This window comes from Nycticebus coucang, chromosome 7, assembly GCF_027406575.1.
Source record: "Nycticebus coucang isolate mNycCou1 chromosome 7, mNycCou1.pri, whole genome shotgun sequence".
In the NCBI taxonomy this organism is placed as follows: Eukaryota; Metazoa; Chordata; class Mammalia; order Primates; family Lorisidae; genus Nycticebus; species Nycticebus coucang.
In genome coordinates this window covers 48,107,132-48,127,922 of record NC_069786.1, presented here as the reverse complement: position 1 = coordinate 48,127,922, position 20,791 = coordinate 48,107,132, and the positions used below count along the sequence as shown (strand labels likewise).

Sequence of the window (20,791 nt, the reverse complement as noted above, 5' to 3'; positions counted from 1 at the left end):
AAGTTTTAAATGACTGTCTCTTGTTGTTGATCTTTGTGCACATTTGGTCCTGCACTAAATACCTATTAAAGTAAGCCCTGTCTTTCTTAGGGCAATACAAACTTTTGTGCAACAGAAATCCTATCTTTTATTTTCTGTTAGTCACCTGACCCTATATCAGAACCTTATACATGGTAAAAAATATACTTGTTCAATGGCTCTCTAGAAGTTCCAAAGAATTCTGACTTTGTTTAATAGTAATGAAGAAAAGGGGGGTAATAATTGATGCCTTTAGTTTTGGAGAGATGTTACACGAAAGATAACTGAGCATCTTTGGAAAAGACAAGAGCAAACTAGCCATATAAAATGTTACTAGAGGGAACACCTAACCCTGCACAAGGACTCTGTGTCAGGCATTATAACTTCTCTCACATTTTAAACCACAGAAATAAACAGGCAACAACAGCAGCCCTGCTGCCACCCTGAATCCTTTCATTTGTTTCCATGTAGAGCTCATTACTATGCATGCGTATCTCTTCAGGCAGTTATTCAAAATAGACACGTACGTATCTGCTATGTATACAGAAATGCACATACATGCCGACACACATATACACATGTATACTACTTATGATTTATCTTACCCCTCTTCCTAGTTAACATATTTAGCATTTCATAACTACTTTAACAGCAAATTTGAACCAACATGATTATTTAATAAGATGGTTAATGTAGCTCTATTGTCTGTGGCTTATCACTGGACTTAATGACTAGAACCCAGAATTCTCGGACATTTAAAAACAAGTGTTTCTGGGCGGCGCCTGTGGCTCAGTCGGTAAGGCGCCGGCCCCATATACCGAGGGTGGCGGGTTCAAACCCGGCCCCGGCCAAACTGCAACCAAAAAATAGCCGGGCGTTGTGGCGAGCGCCTGTAGTCCCAGCTACTCGGGAGGCTGAGGCAAGAGAATCGCTTAAGCCCAGGAGTTGGAGGTTGCTGTGAGCTGTGTGAGGCCACGGCACTCTACCGAGGGCCATAAAGTGGGACTCTGTCTCTACAAAAAAAAAAAAAAAAACAAGTGTTTCTATTCTCGCTGAACATGGTGGCTCACACCTGTAATCCTAGCACTCTGTGAGGCTGAGGTGGGTGGATTGCTTGAGCTCACAAATATGAGACAGAATGAACAAAACTGAGACGCCGTCTCTACGAGAGAGAGAGAGATAGATAGATATAAGAAAAACTGGCTCGGCGCACCAGCCACATACACCTGAGCTGGCCGGTTCGAATCCAGCCCGCCCTGCCAAACAACAATGATGGCTGCAACCAAAAAATAGCCAGGCACTGTGGCAGGCGCCTCTAGTCCAAGCTACTTGGGAGGCTGAGGCAAGAGAATTGCTTGAGCCCAGAAGTTGGAGGTTGCTGTAAGCTGTGATGACATGACACTCTACCCAGGGCAACAGCTTGAGTCTCTGTCTCAATAAAAAAAAAGAAAGAAAGAAAAAGAAAAACTGAGGCAAGAGGTTCGCTTGAGCCCAAGAGTTGGAGATTGCTGTGAGCTGTGATGCCACAGCACTCTACTCGGGGCTACAGCTTGAGACTCTATCTCAAAAAAAAAAGTACCTCTATTTTTCACCTGATGTAAAACTACTATAAAAAGCAGCCTGGGGGCAGCGCCTGTGGCTCAGTCGGTAGGGCACCAGCCCCATATACCGAGGGTGGCGGGTTCAAACCCGGCCCTGGCCAAACTGCAACCAAAAAATAGCCAGGTGTTGTGGCGGGCGCCTGTAGTCCCAGCTACTCGGGAGGCTGAGGCAAGAGAATCGCTTAAGCCCAGGAGTTGGAAGTTGCTGTGAGCTGCGTGAGGCCACGGCACTCTACCGAGGGCCATAAAGTGAGACTCTGTCTCTACAAAAAAAAAAAAAAAAAGCAGCCTGGAAAAATATGGAATACTAAAGGGAAAAAAAAAAGTCTATCTCTTAGAACTTAGGTATCCTTACTATACTGGTTAGGGTGGAGGAAAGGAGAAAATGAATAAATAGGGAGGCAACTCCTTCATACAGGATGTAGAAACCAAGATGATCCTAAAATAGACCTTTCACATTATTCTGCAGAGATCAAGGCCAGCGCAGAAGCCAAATCCTGCACAGAGACTGAAAATTTGCATTCTAAAGCTTTACAGAGGGGTAATGGTATTGCCAAAGTGGTAATAGTTTTGACTCCAGTTTTCTAATCAACTCACAACTGTCCTTTATGTTCCTTACGACTACACCACATCTACATGACAAAAACACTTCCCAGGTTATAGCTCAGTGTTTGGGGATACCAGTTCCAGCTTCTGTCTCAGATTCGTTGGGGTCTTAAAGTGACATACAGCTCTCACTGCTTTCTACTGGGGTCCACCGTACCTTCCAAGAATATAAAATAAGGGCCCATAGGCTTTTATAGTTGGAAAAGGGCACAGATTGTAGACATGGCATTTTCGTGTATACAAAAATAACAAGGAAGCAAAAAAAAAAAACTTATCTTTTAAAAAAAAAAACAGTGGCTAGTACATTTGAAATAAAAGATGAGGCTCCCTCTTGTATGACATTGTACTTAGGCTCATGGAGAGGGGCTTGGGGTCTAACAGTCAGATTTCGAAGAAAAGCATCTCTACAATGCTCTCCAGATAACATGACAATCTGGTCTGTGTCTGAACACCGTTATCCTCTTACGCCTTATATGTCTCCATTTTTTGCTTTGTTTTGTTTAGATTCCTACAGGATCACAAAAATAGGAAAGTCCTGAAGATGTTGGAAGTGAATGAAAATAGCAGCTGAGGGAGCAGATGACTGTCAGTGGCGGAAGAGGCCCAAGGAATGAGAAATGTGAGCGGCAAAACTTCTGAAACAAACCTCAAATCCCCAACACCACCTGCTCCATCAAAGTGGCCACATACTGAGCCCACCATTAAATGGCTTTCAAAACAAAACACATAAGCAAGTTCTTTACTAACACAGTCAGTTTAAATAGCCACCAATAAGGGAGCACACTTCCTCCCTCAGCCCTCCTACCTTTAGACTATGGGGAAATATAACGACTCTGGGATGAGCAAAGAGGCCTTTTGTGATCTGCCCTTCACTTCCTACCCCAGCTTTTCTCTTCTCATACCCTGCCCCCTTTAAAACAAGAGATTTAGTCCTTGAAGCTGTACTAAAACATCACCTTCTTAGTATAAAATGACACCCACATACCCCACTGATGTGGGAGGCTGAATAATGTGCCCCCACCCATAAGATGTCCACATCCTAGTCCCTGGTACCTATGACTAGGTTACCCAACACAGTTAAAAAAAAAAAAAAAAGCAGACATAATTAATAATTAAAGAACTTGAGATGGGGAGATTATCTTGAGCTATGCATATGTGCCCAATGTAATCATAAGACCCCTTAAAGGCAGGAGGCCAGAGAATCGGAATCAGAGAGACGCAGGCAACGTAGCAACAGAAGCAGACAAGATGCTATGTTGCTGGCTTTGAAGGTGGAGGAAGGGGCCATGGACTGTAAGTGGCCTCCAGAAGCTAAAACAGGCAAGAAGATGGATTTTCTCCCAAAGCTCTCAGAAAAACACCACCCCAAAGAATCATTTTATACTTCTGATGTACAGAACTACTGGATAATAAATTTATATTGTTTTAAGCTACTAAATGAATCTGCCTAGCTGACCCTTATTCATCCTAAACTCAGCCTGGCCTGAGAGCGGCCCCATCTACCTCCTCCCCCAGCTGTTGGTTAGTTGTTCCCCCTCTTTGCAAAGAATCCTGCATTTACCATTACAGAGCCTCGTATTAAAACCAGGTATCATGTCCTCAACTAGCAGGGAGACCCCCTTTTATAGGCAGAGCCTGTGTCTTAATTCATTTTTTTACTTCCATTTATCAATGTTTCTGACACATAGAGGGCACTCAAATTCCTTTTAGTAAATTAGCCTGGCTCACCCCGTAATGTCCAGCAGAATACCAACCTTCACTTCCTTGGTGGCTGATACAAATACTGATGATAAAGGAATAATAAGTTTAGGAAATGAACTTGAAAATCCTATACGAATGTCCCCTTTCTCCTTTAGGAAGGCTCTCACCAGGTCATCTGCCCATAGTACATTTGTTTGAAAGACATAGTCACTCCCTTTTTAATCTCTAATTAAAAAGTCTATAAAGCTTCCAATCATTAGACAAAGCCAAGTATTGGGTTGAATAAGAAGAGAGAAAATAGAAGAGAACAACTGGAAATATTTTGGTAATTCCCATGCAGTTCCTCAAGTGAACTGTATTTTCTAAAGATGGCCATAGCCATTTCTCCCATCCTACATGTTCCTCTATCTTCATGGTGGCCCCGCCACTGCAACCGTCAAGAAGGGAAGCCAGGGCCTCTCCCTTGCACCCAGGGGGCCTCAGGGCCTCGCTGTAACCAACAGAATGCAGCAGCAGTGACAGTGCATGATTCTTAATACTGGCCCAGAGGACACGTTACAACCTCTGCCTCTCCGATGCTTGCTCTGAAATATTCCTTCCTGGGGTATCTTCTCTTGGAAGCAGGATGCCATGTCGTGAGAAGCACTCTGGCGGATGGTCCCAGCTGAGGCCAGCCTTCAAGAGGCATCACAGCCCAAAAAACTATGTGAGTCAAGAAGCTTCCCAACCAATTCCTATCTCCAGTCAACCAGTCTCCCCTGGTAAGGCCCAGACACAGCGGAGCAGGGACAATCCCCACCATGCCAAACAGACTTCCTGACCCACAGCATCCATGAGTTTAATAAAACTAAGTTTAAGGTCCTTTTTTATCCAAAGGCTATACCTGCAGTAGTTTTAATAAAGAGACAAAAATAGTTACTTAGCAGTGTTAAAGCCACATAAGACCATGACTTTGCTTCCTGGTTCTAAGATGACAGATGAGTCAGAGAAGGGTCTTGGTAAATTACATCAACTCTGGCCTGAAATATAGGGTGGAACCTGCCGTCTGAAGGCCACATGTGGCCTTCCAGGTCCTTAACTGCAGCCTTTTGACTGAATCCAAATTTTACACAACAAAATCCTTTTACTAAAGGGAATATAGCAGAAGAAGAAGCTTTCCTTGCCTCCTTTGGTGCTTAAACAAATAAAACAATCTTGAAATCAGAAAGCCATGGGTTCCCCACCCCATGGCTCCCACAGTTTGAAATGAGAGAATACAATGCTTTAAGTTCAATGAGACCAAAAAAAGTAAGTATCCTTCCCTCCACATGGAAAATGCTATCACTGAGGGAGTTATCTGGATGGTCTTATGCTAGATTTACAATCCTACACCCTCAGATGCCCAAGAGGTTAGATTAGATGGGATTAAACTCAGAGGATACTGGAAGCACACCAAAATGTCTGCTCTCCTTCCTGCCCAATTTGGTCCACTATAAATAAAACTTGACAGGCTTTCTTAAATCAACTTAATAATGTGCAGCACAAGTGCTTTCAGATGCCTGGTAGCTAAACCACACATCAGCTTTCTTAGGAAGCCTTCTAGCAACAGGCGGAAAAAAGAACAGCCACTGCCAAGAGTGCTGTGTACACGAGAGCTGGTGGCCTCGAGTGACTCTCGGCACAGGCCCCGTCCGTCTACTGGAAGGTCAACAGTGGGAGGAAAGTGGGCCTTTCATAACCAAACTCAGCCTTTTTTGCTAAAGCCAGATGCTGTCATTATGGATGCAGATGAGAATACTGTTATAATCGAGCTGAAATGCTGATGAATTCCAGGTGGCCCAAAGCCCTCGGAGGGTTTTATTACTTGTGTCATAGTAGGCTGTTCCGTCGCAGAGTCTACAGGACCTCAGTACATTCCCTCTTTGATTCCAAAAGGAAGTACCTTTTGCCAAACTTTTGGAGACAATTTTTTAAAAGTAAGTCAATTTCTCAAATACCATATATTAAATAATATAATGAAAAAAGTAGGAAGACTAAGGAAAAGCTGAGAAAAACAAGGTCTAGTCTGCAGACCGGGGTTCCTACAAGAAATTAGATTCAATATAGAGTTTATAAAACTGAAGAGGGGGTTTGTTGAGTTACTTAACCAGTAGGTGTAGTTTTATGAACCAGCAGATTTCTTGCTATGGTCCGTGTCATTCTGGAGAAAAGAAAAAGCAAGAGCAGACCCGCAAACACTGTTTATGGTGACTCAGCTTCAAGGGCATAGCCAGAGTTCGGCCGCATTCTAGAAATGGCTGCCCATTTTCCAAGCCTGGTTCCTTGTCACGTCTGTGTGTTTCCCCACATCCTTCCAAACAACCCTTTCCTCTGTATGTTAGGGTCAGTTACTGCCTCTTAGAAACAAGACCCTGAACTCTTACAAGCACCAAAAGGGTGACCTTTACTTCCAAATGTACTTTTTTCCCATTTGCTAGACTTAATACTCAAAAACATATATTGCCATTCAACTGAAAAAGAATCAATTTAGGGAAAATGGTCACATGTGGCTAAATTAGCCAATAAAGAAAAACAGATGACTCCTTGTTCTCACCATGGTCCTTAATTTCAGGACAACATTTTCATAAAGAGATGTTTCAACATCAAAACAAGATGTATTCATTTCCTTCATTTTAAAAAACAAATGCTTTTTTTTGGGGGGGGGGGGTTCTTGAGACAGGAGTGTCTGCAGCCCTCTGTGGACTGACTGCAGCTCACAGCAACCTCAAACTCTTGGGCTCAAGTGATCCTCTTGCCTCAGCCTCTGGAGTAGCTGGGACTACAAGCGCCCACCACAATGCCTGACTATTTTTTCTGTTTTTAGTACAGACTGGGTCTTGTGCTCAGGCTGGTCTCAAATTCTTGGCTTCCCAGAGTGCTAGGATTATAGGCATGAGCCATCGCACATGGCCTAACACAAATTCTTTTAAAAGGAAAAGAATTCAAGGAGCACAATAGTTGACTGTTAATAATTTACTCTTCATCTATTCAATACATTCATGCTTATAGGCATGTCACAAACCATACTTAGTGTAAGTTTACCATCTTAAATTAATGTAATTAATACTCACTAATCATCATATACATCGAGGTGATGTAAGTGCTTGCTCAGTGACATCAGACTTAGACCCCCACCCCACTGTGAGCAAGACCTTGGGTTAATATTCTTACAACCAATAGATACCATTAAATTGGAGGTGCTCCTTCCTTTCCTAAAACATGTACTTCAGATATTACAAGACTCACAGCAAGATTCTTTTGGGAGGGGAGGGGACAGAAAACCAAACATGTTGAGATTCTAAATCTCAACTAAAAACATAAAATTATATAATCATACATAAAAATCTATGTATGATTTTATTAATTGGTGATAGTCAAATTAGATAGAATAGATTTGTTGCCTCAAGAAGTAGAGGGGCTCCTAGCACTCTGGGAATCCAAGGTGGGTGGATCATATGAGCTCACAGGTTCAAGACCAGCCTGAGCAAGAGCCAGACCCTGTCTCGAAAAGCATTTACAATATAGCCGGACACTGTGGCAGGTGCCTGTAGTCCTAGCTACTTGGGAGGCTGAGGCAACAGAATCGCTTGAGCCCAGGAGTTGGAGGTTGCTGTGAGCTATGATGCCATGCCACTCTACCAAGGGCAACATAGTGAGACTCTGTCTCAAAAAAAAAGTAGAGGGGAAAACAATCTTGCCACATACACTGCTTAAGATATGTGGTCTTTAAATTTTCTTCTCACAGCTGGTGCCACATTGCAGCAGTATGCTCAACTGTGCTCTAACAATGATCAAAACCCAACATCTGGCTATTCTAAAACATACGACTGTATTTGCAAAAAAAAATAGATGTTGAATTCCCACTCATTCCCACTGATAAAAACAGGGATAATCCCTTCATCCTTCTTAGGGAGATGAATGGAATGGAATCTCAACTTACTAAAAAGGGTAAAAAGCTATAAAAACAATCTTCTGGAAGGCAAAGACTCTTCTTTGGTCCTACGGCCTCCTATACTAGTAACTAGTACGGTGATTTCTGCCACAGATGGCTCAATCAGCTCTTTTTACTCACTAAAACCCTATCTGCACAGGCATGCCAGAATATAAGGACAACATTTCTAAAAGTTGCTTCCAGACCTCGCTAAAATCAGAAGATTCTCTTGGCATTTTGGCTAAAAAGATTAAAGGACATAACTTTTACTATGATGTATAAGGGGGAAAAAAATCCACTCACAGGAAGAGAGACAAAGAGGGTTTAAAAGACTCTGAGCTGTGCGTGGCATCACGTTTTGAAAAAACAGGATCAGTATAGAGTAACACCTTCTCCATCCAAAGACCAGAGAAATATGGTGAGCTTCTTTTGACCTGTCCATAAGAACAAAGCTTCTCAGGAGCGTGTTCCTGCCTTGTCCTCACCCACATGGCCATTAGGATAATCCCTTTGTTTGGTGTGTCTCAGGGTTTCTCTCACACACAAACGCCTGTGCCAGGGAGAAACAGAGCCAAAACTCCCACCATCTCTCAGGAGTCATCACAGAAATGAGGCAGTTTGAATTAAAGCTCTAAAAATTCAAATTTAAAAGTAATTGGGTTCTTGGCTTGGTGCCTGGAGCTCAGCGGCTAGGGCACCAGCCACATACACCAGAGCTGACGGGTTCAAACCCACCCTGGGCCTGCCAAACAACAATGACAACTACAACCAAAAAATAGCTGGGCATTGTGGCAGGCACCTATAGTCCCAGCTACTTGGGAGGCTGAGGCAAGAGACTTGCTTAAGCCCAAAGAGTTTGACGTTGCTGTGAGCTGTGACACTACAGCACTCTAAGGAGGGTGACATAGTGACACTCTGTCTCCAAAAAATTAAAATAAAAAAATAAAATAGGTAATTGGGTTCTTATTACTACTGCCAGCTTTTAGATCTGGTAGGATTACTTGTTTCTTCATTTACAATGCCCTAAATGGCAAAATCACATACAATTCTGACACCAAAGAGTTAAAACTTAATTCTGCAAGTATTTGAGTGCCTACTACTATACATGAGAAAGGTACTCTATCTCACATAAGAGAAAACAAAATGAATATTCATCTCATGAATTTCTTTTTTTTTTTTCTTGAGACAGAGTGCCATGGCATCACAGGTCACAGCAATCCCAACTCTTTAGCTTAAGCGATTCTCTTGCCTCCCAAATAGCTGGGACTACAGGCGCCCATCACAATGCCCAGCTATTTTTTGGTTGTAGTTATCATTTTGTTTGGCAGGCCTGGGCTGGGTTCGAACCCACCAGCTCCAGTGTATGTGGCTGGCACCCTCGCTGCTGAACTACAGGTGCAAAGCCATCATCTCATGAATTTCAGGCATTAATTCCAGATCTATCAACTACATCTTTAGGACATAATTTGACCTGCAGGACAGACAAAGATGCGTGTTGCTTGTTATACTGTAAGTCATAGTATAACAAGGGCCACTGAAAACTATATTGTAAATGCTTCTAGAGTGGAAAGGGCATGGCAGTTATTTTCAAATATGATCTAGTGAGAAAGATTTGGGAGGGTGATTAATTTGCAGCATATTAATCCTATCCACCTAAACATACCTCCTTATTTCTAACTATAGAAATAAATATAAAATATATATATTTATACATGGCATATAAAAACATTCACAGACAAGTATTCATATATTCTTGTCTCTAAAGTCTATTTGTTTTGGAAGCCAGAATTGAATCTAAAGATTATTATTCTTCATTCTTTTAGAATCTGGACAATTTTTCACTATCTCTAGGGATGAATAATCAAAAAAATTTGGTTCTCTCCACAGTTGGCATTAACAAAACAGACACTACCAAAAATCTGAAAGCCCTGACTGGTGGAAGAGAGGAACGTAAATAAAGGAGGCAGAGGAGTGTCTGCCCTGATCACATCTTGCAGCCTCTCAGTCCTCGCACAGGATCACAGGGCTGCTTCTTGGAACCCCTACCAGCTGGGGTAGTGAGTCCAGTTAAGGGGGCACAGGGATGCTCCAGAGTCATGTCTAATTCAGTGTTTCCCTTATTTCCATCTCAAAACACATACACAACTGGGCCCAACTTCACCACAGTTTCACAAGAGTTCAGGATCAGGAACATGGAATCCTGACCCTGGCTCTGCCACTCATCTAGCTATGTAACCGACCATGGGTAAACCAGGTATTTGAATTTTAGTTTAGTCTTCTTTAAAATGGAGATACAAACACTTGTCTTGGAGATGTTATTATAGAACCAAATGATTACGTGCTTGTAGCAGATACGGCCTTGCCACGTAGCCAGTGCTGAACAAATACTATCCGGGTTCTATACCGCATAGGCTTTTAGGAAGGATGACAGAGAACTTGAAAGCCTGAGACATGAATTTTAAACCAGCGTGGGTGTAATCCAGAAGCATCTGACATTAAAAGGGATTACCAGGATAACACACAGTTTGACCAAGGGTGATCTGGGGCTCCAAGTGCCTTCAATGTTCTCCAAGGACTATTTCTGTGATTCCCCACCTCAGAGCAGCCTCAGATGCCAGGTGTATACAAGGGTACCAACAGGCACTGTTCTTGGCCACCCAGCACTGCCCCTACCCCAAGGGAAACTGGCTACTATCTTGGGGGTGATGTTCTGATACTTTTAGGCAGAATCCCGGGGGTGCCATAGTATCTCTGTGTAACTGTTGCCGATTTGGGTCAGTACATGTCTATTTTCAACCATGCATGTCCCTTGCTTTACTATTTCACAGGACCACTTAAATAAGATTACAGGCTCCTAAAATTAGTATCTATATTTGTTTGACAGGTTTTTCATAGCATCCAGCAGAGCTATATAATAAATAAATATGATTAGAGAAAATAACTATGCTGAAAGAATTAGTAAAATTATGATCAAGTACCAACCCTAATGCAAGCCACATATATGTGTATGTAAACAAAACCTGTTTTCAAACTGGCTATTCCGTGTTCTCCAAAAGAAAATGAGCACTGCAAATATTTTTAACTTATCCTGGAAATGAGACATCAAAAAGAAGCTTAATCCATCCATTTAAGTTATTTGGACTAAGTTTATTACTTCCCTCTCAGTGACACCTCAGAAAATTAACTATTATATTCCTTACACCCTCGAATAAATGAAAAGGTAAACCATTCTGTTCAAAGATGCTCAAATAAGATGTCTGTGTGAGCATTCTTATTAAAGCTACAGCATATCCTACCTCCTTAAAGTTATCAAATGCTGATAAAATGATTTCGTGCCCGCCTCTGACAAGACAAACGGCTGCCAGCAGTTCTAAAACAAGGGCTTTTGTTCTGTCAAAACAAGAAAAAAGAAAAACACAAGTCAGTGAAAGGACATGGCAAGTCAGCTATTCCTAACTTCCGAGACCGATATGAGAGTAAAATATGTGCCCTTGTAGTTTTTTAAAAAACTTTACTAAGATACAGTTATATCAAAGGACATTTTTAAACCTTTACTGACTTCTCAATATATAATTTGTCTAAGATAGTAAATTCAGAAGTTATGTTTCCCACTTCCAAAACTACTAATTACTCACTAATAAGAACGAATTCAGGGAAGAACAGTTTCTCAGCCCCATCATCAGGTGACTCAGTACAACAAGATTAAGCATTGTAGACCGGTAAGCTGAGAACCATAAGGAACTTGGCAACATGTTGGGAACCAAACCACTGGTTAAATATTTTCTCTAATTTTAGAGACAGAGGTTTAACACTAGCAAAAAAAGGTCAAAATCAACTGAAATTAATGTTTCAGATCTGCTTATTTGGGGATGGAGAAATAAAAACCTCCCATCTACAAGCAAGTTTCTATCATTTTTTCTACCTATGCAGGACATCTAGAAAGAGCTGAACTAACGTCAGACTCAGGAAAATAAAATTTCATCTGAAAAAAATTTTTTTAATTTTTTTTTTATTTATTATTATTATTTTTTTTTGCAGTTTTTGGCCAGGGCTGGGTTTGAACCTGCCACCTCTGGCATATGGGGCTAGCACCCTACTCCTTTGAGCCATAGGCACCGCCCTTCATCTGAAAAATTTTGATAGGAGAACCTAGAGATACATTCTAAGTTTTCAAATACAATGCCAAGAAAGAAATAGCATTGTTTCTTCATCATAAGATCCCTTCAGTTTTTTGTCTTTATTCTGGAATAAAACTATTCCCAACCTCTAAACAAAGACTGTTCTGATACTCCACAATGTCAACTGTCTTAGGAAAAACAAATAATAACTTCTCTGTGGTGGAAGGCAGGGACACAAAAGCATGACTACTTAGGGTTCTACTAAACTAAGGAACAATCACAAAGTCACAAAAGGTTTCAGTTTGAAAGAACAATATTCAATATTTAAATAGAACTTTACAATTTATACTGCATTCTGAATCTGAAAGTCCTAATTAACAATCAGGTTTTCGAGCTGAATTAATAGTTTTCATATTTTCAGTGTATACAGAGGTATCTGATGAGAAGGAATTACACATTTGAAAGGCAGAACAGGCTGGGCACAGTAGCTCACGCCTACAATCCCAGCACTTTGGGAGGCTGAGGCAGAAGCAGCAGTTGAGGACAGAACTTTGAGACAAGCCTGGCAAACATACGGAAACCACAAAACAATAAGAAAATTAGCCAGGTGGGGTGGCATGTACTAGTAGTCCTGATTGAGGCAGGAGGACTGCTTGAACATGGGACTTCAAAGCTACAGTGAGCTATGATCACATAGCTAACCAGTACTCTAACCAGGGCAATGGAGCAAGACCACATCTCTCTGCCTTTCAAAAAACAAAAAAGAGAAATCCAGAATACCATAGATAGGTTTCTAGAGCTAATTTGTGATGTGAATACTATATGGTGTGGACCTTTACAGAAAATAACATAAAAGGAAATCTATATACACAATTATTTTTCTTTTTTGTTTGGTAATTAAAGCTACGTAAGTTAAGGGAGCAAATGATGAAGTGTAGCCAAACAATGGTGACGGTTTTAGTTAATTTTCATCAGTAACTGGTGTAGCTACATCATTATCTAGACTCTCCTGGCAGGCCAGGTGCAATGCTCACATCTATAATCCAGCACTCTGGGAGGCTGAGGTGGAAGGATTGCCCGAGCTCAGGAGTTCGAATCAGCCTGACCAAGAGCAAAATTCCTGTTCTCTACAAAACACTAGAAAGATCTGCTGGGCGTGGTGGTGTGTGCCTGCTACTCCAACACTCTAGCCTGGCCAACAGAGACCCTGTCTCCAAAAAAAGGCTCTTCTAGCCAAGTACTAGCAATCTGATCCTCTCCCTAAAATTTAGCACTAAGGATACTGAGAACTAGGCCTCAAAAGAATGAAAGCTTGAGGAGAATAGGGAAGGACTGGAGTTGTCACCAGCTACTCAACTTTGCCCCAAGTAAGGCCATTACTTGGCTCAAAGGAAAGTCTACACAACCAAAGAAGTTATAGTCAATCTTATTTCAGAGAGTCACACTTAGAAGTTTCCAAAGTCAAACTCAGCTCAGCGTTGACTAGCTCTCTGCTTTCCCTAGATTTAGACTTGCACATGACAAAGAAAGCTTACCTGGGATTCTTATTGTTCAAGCTTAGTGCAATCTCATTGACAGCATGTGGATGAGACATGACCATGTTGAAACCATACTAAAATGAATATGGAAAAAAACACCATTAGGAAACAAGTTAGGAGACTGTCAATGTGGAACAAAATCCTGAAATTCCCACCTAATATAACTCAGACCATCACAAATGCATTTACGTTTATGGTACATCAGTGTCAGAACATATTTCTCTATCATAAATTTCAGGAATGCCAGGTATGGTGTGGTACATGCCTATAGTCCCAGGTACTGGGGAGACCAAGGCAGGAGGATGGCCTGAGCTTGGGAGTCTGAGCCTAGCCAGAGTATCACAGCAAGGTACCTATCTCTTAAAAAGAAAATTTCATGCAATCATACTATTATCAAAGGATCATATTCCCTTTTATGAATGAACTACATGTTTCTCTTTATTAAAATATTTTTAAGTATTTTTTTATTTTTATATATACATTTGGTTATTAGGTTTCCATTTTTTTTGCCTTCACAAAATTAAAAAGACTTAAAATTTAATAACAATAACAATGTTTAAGATAAGGACTAGAAACAAAAACCTCATAAAGAACGAATGAACAGGGCGGCGCCTGTGGCTCAAGGAGTGGGGCCCCGGTCCCATATGCCGGAGGTGGCCGGTTCAAACCCAGCCCCGGCCAAAAAAAAAAAAAGAACGAATGAACATAAAACATTCAGAAAAGGAATCACACAATTGCTACATCAAAATATTAAGCAATAATAATAATAATAATGCAAAGAAAGTAACATTCACATGTTAACTGATGACTCCATGCTGAATCTCAGAGTCAAAGCATTCTATAATAGACATACTCTTATTTGACAATGTGTTTATTAAAATATTTTAAAAGGCTCTAGCCCAACGATTCTCAATCTTGACTGCTCATTACAATCACCTGGAAAACTAAACCAAAGCACAGATTCTCCAAGACACACCCCAGATTTATTCTGAATCTCAGTAATAAGCCCCTGGCATCTGGATTGGTTTTGGGGGGGTTGGGTTTTTTTGTTGTTGTTTTTTAAGATAGAGTCTTACAATGTCACCCTCTGTAGAGTGATATGGAATCACAGCTCACAGAAACTTCAGACTCTTAGGTTTAAGCCCTTCTCTTGCCTCAGCCTCCCAAGTAGCTGGGACTATAGGCACTTACCACAACGCCCAGCTATTTTTTCATTATCGTTGTTTAGCAGGCCCTGGCTGGTTTTGAACCCACCAGCTCCAGTGCATGTGGCCAGAGCCCTAACCACTGAGGTACGGGCACCAAGCCATCTGAATTATTTTTTAAGCTACCAGAGTGACTCTACTGTGCAGCTAGAACTAAAACCATTGCATGGAATCCCTTGTCTGGGCAATGGCTATCAGGACCCAGAGTCTAGGAAAATCTGCTTTGCTCTGAGGCATGTTACCTCACCCTCCTATACAACAAAGTAAGTACAACAACAGGCTCTGAGGAATTTTTCTTAATTCTGCTGAGTTGCAGAAGTACAGGTGACTCTCGAACAACACAGGTCTGAACTGTGGAGCTCCCCTTACACAGGGATTTTATTCCACCTCTGTCACCCCAAAGACAGCAGGACCAACCCTCCTCTTCCTCCTTTGCCTACTCAACATGAAGGTGATGAGGATGAGGACCTTGTGACAATCCACTTCCACTTAATGAATAATAAATACATCTTCTCTTCCTTACGATTTTCTTAGTAACATTTTTTCTCTAACTTACTTTTATGATAAGAATATAGTATATATAATACATACACATATAAAATGTGTCTTAATTGACTTTTATGTCATTGGTGAGTTTCTGGAGAGTTGAACGGTATACACAGATTTATTCACTGCAATGGGGTTGGTGCCCTTAATGCCTGTATTGTTCAGGAGTATATTATGTTCTTTCTCCTCCAAACTCACTCTCAGCCCATAACCACATTTCCTGTTATACTGAGAAAATATAAGCAATCAGAAAAACAATCCCACAAGCTCTCACTACCCCATTAATCCTCACTCACAGATTTGTGGCTTCCATCCTCACTGCTTCCTAAAAATGACCTTTCCATGCTCCAATCTAAGACCAATGCCTCTACTTGAGTCCTTGATCCCATTCCCTCCACGCCTCCCTCAAGTCCATCATATGCTCTAAAAATTCCTCCATCTATCCCCCATCATTTACCCTGTCTACTTCATTACCCCTAGTGTAAGAATTCGATGCACATTCTCCTATCTTAAATCAACAACAGAAACCTCTCGATACTACAACCAGCATCCAGATACTGCCTTGTTTCTCTGCTGTCCTTTATAGCAAAATTCTTCCAAACACTCACAGCCCGATTCCTCTCCTCTTTGCTCCTGAATCTACTCCATCAGGATCTCACCCATAACACTCCAGTGAAACTGGTCTTTTGCCAAGATCACCAATGGACTATCCTTTGCTAAAGCCAATGGCTAATTCTCACTCCTCATCTTACGTGATTTAGTAGCATTTGACAGAATTGAACACTCCTTTCTCAAAATATCTCCTTCTCCTGGCTCTATCTCCCTGGTTACCCCTCAGACTCTCAAGCTAACTTTTCCTTATCTCTCTGACATTTAAACCGAGAGCCCCAGGATTCATATTTTGGACCATCTTATTTCCCCATCTACCCCTACTGATCTCATTTGCCTTCCTGGCTTTCTATACCATCCGCCTGCTAATTACTCCTAAATGTGTAACTCTGGTCCATTCCTCTTCTTGAAATCCAATGACATATCCAATCACCTACCTAAGATCACTACTTGGATGTCTAATAAACATCTTTATATTAAAATTCCCCAAAAGAAGCTCCTAATCATCTCCCTCGAATCTGCACATGGTGGGGCGGCACCTCTGGCTCAAAAGAGTAGGGCGTCAGACCCATATACCAAAGGTGGCAGGTTCAAACCCAGCCCCGGTCAAAAACTGCAAAAAATAAAAACAGATCTGCACATGGTGTAGTCTTCCCCATCTTACAGATGGCATTTCCATCTTATGGGTGGCCCAGGACAAAAACCTTAAAGCCGCCTTCCACTCCTGTCCTCCTCATCTCCAATACTCTTGCCTTTTCCATCAAAATAAAACCAGCACCCTTCGCTTGGCTACTGTAGCTCAGAGGCTAGGGCGCCAGCCACATACACAGGAGCTGGCAGGTTGGTAGGTTTGAACCCCGCCCTCCTAAACAACAATGACAACTACAACAAAAAAATTGCCAGGCGTTGTGGCAGGACCCTATAGTCCCACGTACTTGGGAGGCTGAGGCAAAAGAATTGCTTATGCCCAAGAATTTGAGGTGGCTGTGAGCTGTGACGCCACAGCACTCTACCAAGGGTGACATAGTGAGACTCTGTCTCAAAAAATAAATAAATAAATAAAACCAGCACCCGACCGCCTCTCCTCTCTACTCCTATAATCCTAGTCCATGCTACCATCACCTAAATCACTACCAATAATAGCCTCTTGTGTGGTCTACCTCTTTTACCTTTGACCTCCCAAGGTCAATCTTAAATACAGAAGCCAGAGTGATCATGTTAAATGTAAGATTGTAAGATCATGCCCTCAGAGCTGTTCAGCAGGTTTCCATTCACAGTAGGTCAATGCCCTTTCACTGGCCTATGAAGCGCGGCCTAATTGGGACTCCCTGACACTGCTAACTTCAGCTTCTATAGTCTCCCTCCTCTCCATTCTAATCTGGCCTCCACCTGGCCTCATTTCTGTGCCTCGGACAAATCAGACTTCTGCCTGCCTCAAGGACTCTGCCCTTGTCCTTCTGTCTACCTAGAATCTTCTTTCTCTAATACTCCTTCCCTTGTTCCCCAACTCCAGCTGTTTGCTAAACATTATTGTCTCAGTGGTACTTTCCCGGATGGATGACTTCAAACTGCACACACAGTGTGGGCCTTTCTGTTCATTTCCTAATTACTTTTTTCTATAGTACTTGGTATAGTAACAGTTTCCCGGCTCCAAATCTTGACTCTTTACACTTATTAGTTATGTGACTTTAAGCAAATCACTGAACTACTCTATGTCTCAATTTCTTCATCAGTAAAACAGAGGAGAGTAATATCACTGACCTCCCAGGGCTGTCATGAGATTTACATGACGTAAGAAGTTTAAATACACTAGACCTGTGAGATGTACCACATAAGTATCTGCTTTCTTCATCGCATCATCATTATTATCTGGAATACTATATATCTTACCCATTTATTTGTCATCTGGTATCCCTCCTTGGAAAGTAAGTTCTCCTGGGACACTTATTTAGAACAAGGTCTGCCTGGCAAAGCTCCAAAAATATTAATTGCCTGAGCAAAAGACTAAATGTCTGTTTTTCTTAAATTCAGTACCCCGTGTTGAGTTTAAACTCTAACAACAATCCTCTACCTGTGTATTTATTTTCCATTTCTACTTGGACCTGCCTGTAGCATCCATATTAATAGAAATCAAATCCTACTTTTATATTTGAATACTAGTTTTCTAAAGAGAACTCCTATATCCGTGGTTTGCTTATCTAACTATACTTATGACTCTGCCAATTCAACCTAAATATTCCAGGCTCTAATTTCCACTGTGTTGTTAGGATTAACCCAACTCACATGCCATACTGTTTCTCCCAGTGTTTCTCAGCGTTGGGGCACCCTGCATCACAATCACCTGCCCTTTTAACGATCTTCCAGGTACTGCTTATAGTAAAGATGAGGAATCAGAGTCCAACAGACAATAACTGTAACCTCTTTCCTGTTCACCAAGTAACACTGTGAGGACGAATGGCCTGCCCAGTGTGTCAGGCGGCTTCTTCCTCGTGTTCTAAAGCTGTGCCATTATTGCCCACGACTACTGGCTTACTTGATAATTAATGGTCACAAACATTCACCAAGCAATTTAGACAAGTTTGTCACTACAGAAGGTAAACGTATTTCCTTTAAATACATCACAAATTATAAATATTAATTAAAAGAAGGGCAGTGAATTAAACCTTGAGCAATAGTATGAACCAGGCCTCTTTTTGTCAATAGAATTTGGTGAATTCTGACTCCTTATTTATAATAATAATACAAAGATTTTAACTTAATTCGGATTTTTTTTTTTAAAAGAACCAGAAGTACCAACATACCTGATAATTCATGATGGCACGTAAACACATGATACAGACATGTATGTCGTCTTTCTTACTCACTAATCTTGAATTTTTCAGGGTTCTTCTCCTTGGCAAAGTATTGTATCTATAAACAAAAAAGGAAACTTCAATAAAGTGATAGATTACTTTCTTAGCATAGGCATGTGCATTTAAAAATGGCCATTATTCTTTACGTGCACCTAAATAGGGACTGCAAGTCAAAAGCATCACCACCAAACCCACCACTACGAAGCTATTTCTATTTCCATAAATTGCAAGTCCCATAGAATTCTATGTCCTGGTCATCATTTGTCAGGCCAGGTACAAACACATAATGAAACTCAACCCTACTCATGCAGATAACAAATCAGACGGTACGTGAGCATTAGAAACTCAACCCCACTCATGCAGATAACAAATCAGACGGTACGTGAGCATTAGTAACAACCCTGATCAGAAGGCCAAGAAAGATTTGCAGAGGTGATCCGAGGCAATATGCATGCAAATTGAGGGGGGCAACTCGGTGAGGCTGCAACTCACACTAGACCTCCAATATACAAAGTGAGGGGTACAACTAAGCTTCTATTAGATCTCCAATCATTCGACCTAACTTTAGCCACACCTGTAATTATTCAGGAGTGCCTACTGTGGAATTAAAATGTAGGCACGGTCATGCCTTAGGAACTTAGGTTTCAGCATATGTGATAATAGACAAATGCCTCTCTGCCTGGTCCCTCATCTCAAGCCTAACACAGCAGCTGAAACTTAGACGGAAATATACAAATGTTTTAAAGAATTAAGATGCTTCAATGTTAGGATTCATGTAATAGCCCCTATATTGCTGCACCTTCGTTCTCCTTTCTGGAGATTTATCACAGCTTCCAAGTAGTGAATAACTGACAGTGTAACAGGGTGCTTAAATTACTGCCTCAGAACAGAAACTCAGATATAAGCCTTCTCTGCAACTTCAAGCCTGAAATAAAAGCAAGATTTCAGAAGCTGTCAGCTATATCCTCATGGAGAACGTCAATGACGAAGTGCTTCACAAAGTAAGCTGTGGCTTTCCTCCTCCAAGTAATTAAAAAATTTAAAGGAAGGTTTAAATATGATTAATATTAAGAGCTTTTGAAAGTCCCAAAGGTGCAAGACAGAAGTTATATCTAATTGACAAGTTTGTCTAAAATTGTTCAGCTGAACAGCCCTTCTAAATTTCATTTTCTGTTCAAAACTATCATACAGAAGATAGATGACTTTTTCTTTTTTTTTTGAGACAGAGAAAGCCTCAAGCTGTCACCCTAGGTAGAGTGCCGTAGCATCACAGCTCACAGCAACCTCCAACTCCTGGGCTCAAGCAATTCTCTTGCCTCTGCCTCCCAAGTAGCTGGGAATACAGGCACCCGCCAAAACACCCAGCTATTTTTTGGTTGCAGCCATCATTGTTGTTTGGCAGGCCCGGGGTGGATTCGAATGCACCAGCTCAGATGTATGTGGCTGGTGCCTTAGCCTCTTTTTTTTTTTTTTTTAATTTTACTTTATTATTAATATTAAATCATAGCTGTGTACATTAATGCAATCATGGGGCACCAAAAAGAATATTATGCCTTAGCCTCTTGAGCCGCAGGCGCCCAGCCGATAGATGACTTTTTCACATTCATGGTAAAGTCAATTTGCTAGTGGCTCGGTGCCTGTAGCTCAGCGCCTATATCTCAGCACTTATGGCACCAGCCACATATACCAGGGCTAGAGGTTTCGAACCCAGCCCGGGGCTTGCCAAACAACAACAACAAAAATAGCTGGCTGTTGTGACTGGCATCTGTTGAGGCAAGAGAATCGCTTCCAGTGGTTCTCAACCTATCTAATTCCGCGATATATTTTCATGGTTACAAAGGGGTCGCAACCCACAGGTTGAGAACCGCTGGCTAAGCCCAAAATTTTGAGTTTGCTGTGAGCTGTGATGCCACAGCACTCTACCCAGGGCGACACAGTGACACTGTCTCAAATAAAAAAGTCAATTTGCCAGTGAGCCAAATTTTTAAAAAGCACTTTAATAAGGGCGGCACCTGTGGCTCAGTGAGTAGGGCGCCGGCCCCAAATAC

At 41.5% G+C, this 20,791-nt stretch overlaps 1 protein-coding gene across 8 annotated transcripts in view; it reads right to left on the bottom strand.

Moving 5' to 3' along the window:
* The window catches only part of FMNL2 (formin like 2), a 335,482-nt gene that overhangs the window by 58,528 nt on the left and 256,163 nt on the right, over positions 1–20,791 (bottom strand). For all 8 annotated transcript variants that reach the window (XM_053598242.1, XM_053598239.1, XM_053598238.1 and 5 more), the window contains exons 7-9: positions 18,693–18,801; positions 13,529–13,605; positions 11,172–11,265 (exon numbers count right to left, since the gene is read on the bottom strand). In XM_053598242.1, coding sequence (XP_053454217.1) covers positions 11,172–11,265; positions 13,529–13,605; positions 18,693–18,801 — 280 coding nt within the window. The remainder of the gene's footprint in view (positions 1–11,171; positions 11,266–13,528; positions 13,606–18,692; positions 18,802–20,791) is intronic.